This window comes from Coregonus clupeaformis, chromosome 9, assembly GCF_020615455.1.
Source record: "Coregonus clupeaformis isolate EN_2021a chromosome 9, ASM2061545v1, whole genome shotgun sequence".
Lineage (NCBI taxonomy): Eukaryota > Metazoa > Chordata > Actinopteri > Salmoniformes > Salmonidae > Coregonus > Coregonus clupeaformis.
In genome coordinates this window covers 27,239,190-27,244,865 of record NC_059200.1, presented here as the reverse complement: position 1 = coordinate 27,244,865, position 5,676 = coordinate 27,239,190, and the positions used below count along the sequence as shown (strand labels likewise).

Below are 5,676 nucleotides of genomic sequence, written 5' to 3'. Positions count from 1 at the left end.
TGGATAAGAAGAAGCAACATGGTGAAAAATGAATATCACCATTTAGCTTTCACCAGTCCCAGATGTCACAGCAGATGTAGGAAAGGAGACAAGGCGTGGGCCCTTTAAGCAGAACGATGTGACGTCATCAGGTCAAAGTTTACAGCATGGCGTCGGGAAATGGACTTGCTTCTCTGGTGAGAATCCACACGGTTAAATAACAGTATTTGAACTTAATGTACATGTCATATACGGGTAGATTGTAGCTGTATATGTAAATTAATTCTTAAAGTATATGCTGCATTTTTTATTTGTACAAATGCCTCTGGCTATACGGGAACAACATTGATTGAACTAAACATGTTTTAATACCATTGTTAGACTTCAGCAATAACAGTAATATTGAATTGATAATGCCAATGACAACATTTCGTCGTGTTATTTAGGGTGTGAACTGTGAAGTAGCTTTTGGACACAACATCGGTAGACTGTGTATTAGTGGGACTCCCTGAGTTGTGAATCGTTCTGGTGGGTGGCGATGGAAAATAACCCTACCACAATATAGAGCCCCACAGTGGATGTGTCATAATACCCATAAAACCTAGCGGTCAAACAGGGAAATGGTTCCAATCGTTTTTCCACAATTTTTCCCATAGGGAATTTTAGAAACACTTAAAATAAGGGCTGTGTTACTTGTAGGCTTACCCTGTCGTGATGGTTTGATAACCATGTAAATCTCTCTCGGACAAGGTGACTTATCAATATATATTCGGCTCTATTTACTCTGATTCGAAAATGCTAATTAGCATCAAAGTAGACATGCAAAACTACAAATCCCTGCAAGCTCCTAGTCATCTCTAGCTGACATTTGCTAACAGGTGTTGTAATAATATAATAATAATAATGTCACATTAAAACTTGCACAAGACAGTTTGCAGAATTTAAAATAAATATGGCCAACATATTACTACATTTAGCTAACATTATATAGTTAATCCAGAGATTCTTACCTTTGCCTCAATTCTGTAGTCTCGTCCAGATCATCATGGCATTTGTAGTTCTTTATGATAGCAGCTAATTTGCATTTCAAATACAGGTAACTATATTGATAAAAATCACCTTGTCCTAAAGCGATTTACACGGTTATCAAAACTTCACGCCAGGGTAAGCCTACACGAAACACACTAAAATCCTCTATGGGAAGAATTAATTGTGGAAAACGATTGGAACCATTTTCTTGTTTGACCGCTAGGTTTTATGGATATTATGACTCATACTGTGGTACTCTATAGCTGGCTTCACCAAGACAACGTTTCCTGTCAGTAAAGGCATATGTATAATCTCTTGGAACTCTTATTTACCAGATGTAAAGTGAAATGTGTCCCTCGCTATCAAATAAATGTCTGAATCAAACTTTTATTTCTGTTGAGTTAGACAGTGGGCTGCCATTAGATCACGCACTTGGTGTGGTTCGGACAAAAGTTGGATTCAGACGTTTATTTGATAGCGAGGGTCACATTTCACTTTACGTCTGGTAAATACAGTTCCTAGAGATTATATGCTTTTGTTGACAGTGTTTTTTTGGTGTAGCCGGCGATATTGTGGTAGGGTTATTTTCCATCGCCACCCACCAGAACGATTCACAACTCAGGGAGTCCAACCAATACACAGACTCCCAATGTTGTGTCCCAAAGCTACTGTGAAGGAGCAATTGTAATACTCTAATGATTCTGTTATATGTTATTCAGGGCGTGGAGGGAGCTACAGCAGCCGCACAGGCTCTGTCTCTACCAGCTGAGGCTTATGGGAATGATGTGAGTAGCCAACACACTGTCTATTGAGGTTTTCCATCTTCTGACACACACTAACACAGTATAATTAGTGTCAGTTAGCTAACCTGTGTGTGTGCATGTGTTTCAGCCTCAACTGGAAGTGATGTGGGCAATGAAAGCTTACAATCACGCAGAGATCTACTTCAATGTGAGTATCTCTTGCTCACAAGTACTTGCACCAGGTGGAGCATATTATCAATACTAGCAGCCACATTGCACTGATCTAGTCCTCTCCCCTCCAGCTAATCGTGTGTGTGTGTGTGTGTGTAGCTGATCTCATCAGTAGACCCCAGTAATCTGAAGCTGACCAAGGTGGATGACCAGATCTATACATCCTTCAGAGAATCCTTCTCAGACCTCAACATCAAGAACTTGGACCCAGACATGCTCAAAACGGCTGAGGCCAAAGAGGTAGGGGACAATGTGTGTTACAGGAGTCACAGATACAAAGAGGGACAGAGGAAGAGTGGGGGTGTGTGTGAGAGAGAGAAACTAACCTTGTCTCTGTGTTGTTGTCAATAGAAGTGGCGTCCATTCTGTAACCAGTTTGACGGAGTGGTGGAGGACTTTAACTACGGGACTCTGCTACGACTCGACTGTGTGAAGGACTACACAGAAGAAAACACCATATTTGGTATTGTCAGTCACTATCGCACAAGAAATGTCACTAATTAGGAACATAAGTGTGCGGGCCTTCAGTCTTTTTTTATGAATATTCATCAGGATTTTTAGTTATCAGGTGTATTTAACTATGACCTTATTGTCCCTGCAGCCACCAGGATCCAGTTCTTTGCCATCGAGATCGCTAGGAACAGAGAAGGATTCAACACCCCTGTTTTCCAGGCTAAAAAGCAGCCTTCGTAACCCATACCCTATAACCCAACCTGCTATAACCTGTAACCCAGTAAGATAAAGTTTAAATCAGTCCTATGTACCAGGCTAAACACCCTTTGTTACACCCTTTATAAATCCTATTTCTGACCTAGGTATGGGATACCCTGAACCCCCCCCCCATAACCTCTAACCCAGAAACAGAACGTTTCAACAGCCCTGGTTACCAGGCTAAACATTCCCAATGCTTGTCACCCACCATCTCCTTACACACTTTTCCTGTGGTTGCCCACCTTGTTGACAACATAGGTATACTGGAAACTAGACCAGGGGCACGTTCAGCAGGGGTATATTCTTTACGTCTTGCAACTGAAAACGTTTAAGAACCAAACAAGTGAGCGAAACGGGGAGGGACCTACCTGAATTTGTACAATAGAAACTTGTTTTCCGTTTGGAGTAAATGGTTTGTGTAATGAATACACCCCAGGTCACGTTCAGATAAATATGTACAACAAACAATTCACAACATTTCTATCTGCAACATTTGCTTACTGAACATGGCCCAGAAGTCTCCCCCCTCCACACACACCAGCCTGCATCCCACAAGTGTGTGTGTACTGATGTCTAAACTGAGTATCGTAGCTATATGTAATTAGGTTTCCTCTTTTATTTGTGCCAAGCATTTCTGGGATTGCGTATGTCCTTGTTTTTGTACAAAGTTGTAAACGTCTTTCAAATGGCACCATATTCTCTATAGTGAACCACTTATGACCACAGCTCTGGCAAGCAGTTGTGCACTATATAAGAAATAGGGTGTCCTTTCAGATTTGAACAGAGTGTATCCGACTGCATTTGGTTTCTACCGTCGGACTGGTCTCGTCATGTGATATTTTATTTATACCTGAATCTGAATAAATGGACGTCTGGAATCAACCTGTAGCCTGTGTTTCAGATAAATCCTTATGAAGACAATACATTTGCTAGTCTTCACCACACACTAAAGACATGACCCATGTTGTGCAGTGAAACACAGTGACAGCACGGTATACAAATCAAATAACGTTTATTTGCAGTCACAATGCCGACACTATAATATGTAGCAGACATCCACACAACTCAACCAAGCTACCGATCCAACACACACTCACATCAGAGAACCAAGGTACCGATCACACACACACACACACTCACTTTAGGGAACCAAAACAATACACCAGGAAGTCAAATCAACATCGTTAGATGAGCTAGTCGTCACAAACAGTTAGCAGCAACACCTGTAGAGTAGCACAAGTTGCTAATGAACTCTTAATACACAGTTGTCTTTTTCTTACCACCCATATCCCTGTAATACACATCTCTCTGTTCTACCAAAGGTTGCATTATTCTTCTTTAGTTTCTCAATTAGAAATAAACAATCCTTCAGGGAGCTAAGAGACGAGAGCTGAACGTTCTAGAATGTCCGGGTAGGTTCTGTCTGGAGCACACCACTCCTTTACAGCACCACGAGAGGCCATGCGCACACACACACTCAGTCACGCACACACACACTCAGTCACACACACACACCAGAGAGAGACTGCAGTCACGCTCCTTTCCGTTATCAGATCTGTGACACCTACACACTAGCCTGCTGAGACACTTCACCCTCCCCTAACCCAACCGACTCCCCTAAGGTTAGTGTCAGCTCCAACCAGCCTACCAGAGGGTAAAGTGGAGCATGACCTTAACCCAAACCGACTCACATAACCCTGCCCCACACCTACACCCAACCAATCCTAATGGAACAAGCAATTATTTTCAAGGAAAAGTGTCTAGGGGCTAAGGGTGGTGTCTAGGGGCTTTGGGCAGTGCATAGAGAGTAAGGGTGGTGGCTAGGGGCAGTACCTAGGAAGTAACAGTGGTGGGTATTTACATCACTCAAATCAGAGGGCCAGAGGAAAATGTACAAAACAACCAGTTCATCTCTCTGCCCCGTCGCAGCTCTAGTGCGCTCTACTTTCTCGCTCCTCTCATCCCCTGTAGAAAGTTTGCTCCCCACACACAGACAGGTGCACTGACTCACTACACTGTAAAAAGTTCAATCACACGTCTCATTTTGTGTTTTAAATTCAATCAATATAAACATTGTTCAAAATGTTATGAAAAAAATGTACACTTGATTTGTTGTGTTTCTATACAAGGCAGGCAGAAGCAGAGAACTACATTTACCAGCTTCTCCCTTTTCACCTTCTCCCCTCCTTCATCCCCCCACTCCTCCTCCTCTGCAGATTATCTCCCTCAAGAGTGTGTAGCGGTATCCTCCCTCCATCCTCATCCACCTCCTCTTCCCCCTCTCCTCCCAGTGAGCAGCAGAGCGACCTCCGGTGACCTCTACAGACTGGCTTTAAAATAGATCTGTATATTTATATAGGCTTCTATAAAAAGGAGGGTGGAACCACAAGGGAGAGGGAGAGAGGAGAGGAAGTGGATGGGGTGAGAGGAGGAGTGGAGAGGAAGAGGATGGGGTGAGTTTTGGGAAGCTGCTCTGTGTGGAGCAGGTGTGCGTGTGTGTGGAATGTCAGCTCATCATGTCATTGGTGTTGACTCCGTAGGAAGAGTTCTTCATGCTGTCGTTCACCTCCCTCCGGAACACCGAGAGGTTCTGGGTGAACCTGCACAGATTAATATACACAGAGTTAAAACACACACAGTTACCACACACACACACAGTCAATGGTATTGTGTGTACCTGTCTCTGTTCTTGGTTAGCAGGTTGCGTTCTATCCCCTCCATCAGGTTCTCAAAGCAGAGATGCATGGCCTGCTGCTTCTCTGGAGGCTGGCTGTTCACAATGCTGTTCCTCAGGTCTGCAAAATACTACACACACAAGCGCACAAAAATTATGTTCTCTGATCGGCAAAATACTGCAGGAATGGAGACACACAGGACGAGGCTGGTGTGTTAGGTTTTCTCTTTCCTTTTTTTAGCCAGGATAGTCCACTCAGCAACAATTGTCACGTCTTCCAGGGAATGGTTGGATAATGGGTGTGTGGAT

At 43.3% G+C, this 5,676-nt stretch overlaps 2 protein-coding genes across 7 annotated transcripts in view; one reads left to right on the top strand and one right to left on the bottom strand.

Annotated features, from left to right (window-relative positions):
• Nucleotides 1-92: 92 nt before the first annotated feature.
• LOC121573890 (protein PBDC1-like) lies at nt 93-3,575 on the top strand. The gene is made up of 6 exons (XM_041886265.1): nt 93-176; nt 1,728-1,793; nt 1,900-1,959; nt 2,082-2,222; nt 2,334-2,445; nt 2,584-3,575. Exons 1-6 carry the CDS (start codon nt 147-149, stop codon nt 2,673-2,675), a joined length of 501 nt encoding a protein of 166 aa, XP_041742199.1. The 5' UTR covers nt 93-146; the 3' UTR covers nt 2,676-3,575.
• Nucleotides 3,576-3,688: 113 nt separating this feature from the next.
• Nucleotides 3,689-5,676, bottom strand: part of LOC121573887 (exportin-7) — a 51,555-nt gene continuing 49,567 nt past the window's right edge. For all 6 annotated transcript variants that reach the window (XM_041886257.2, XM_041886258.2, XM_041886259.2 and 3 more), the window contains 2 exons: nt 5,371-5,498; nt 3,689-5,293 (listed from right to left, as the gene is read on the bottom strand). In XM_041886257.2, coding sequence (XP_041742191.1) covers nt 5,200-5,293; nt 5,371-5,498 — 222 coding nt within the window. In that variant the 3' untranslated portion in view covers nt 3,689-5,199. The remainder of the gene's footprint in view (nt 5,294-5,370; nt 5,499-5,676) is intronic.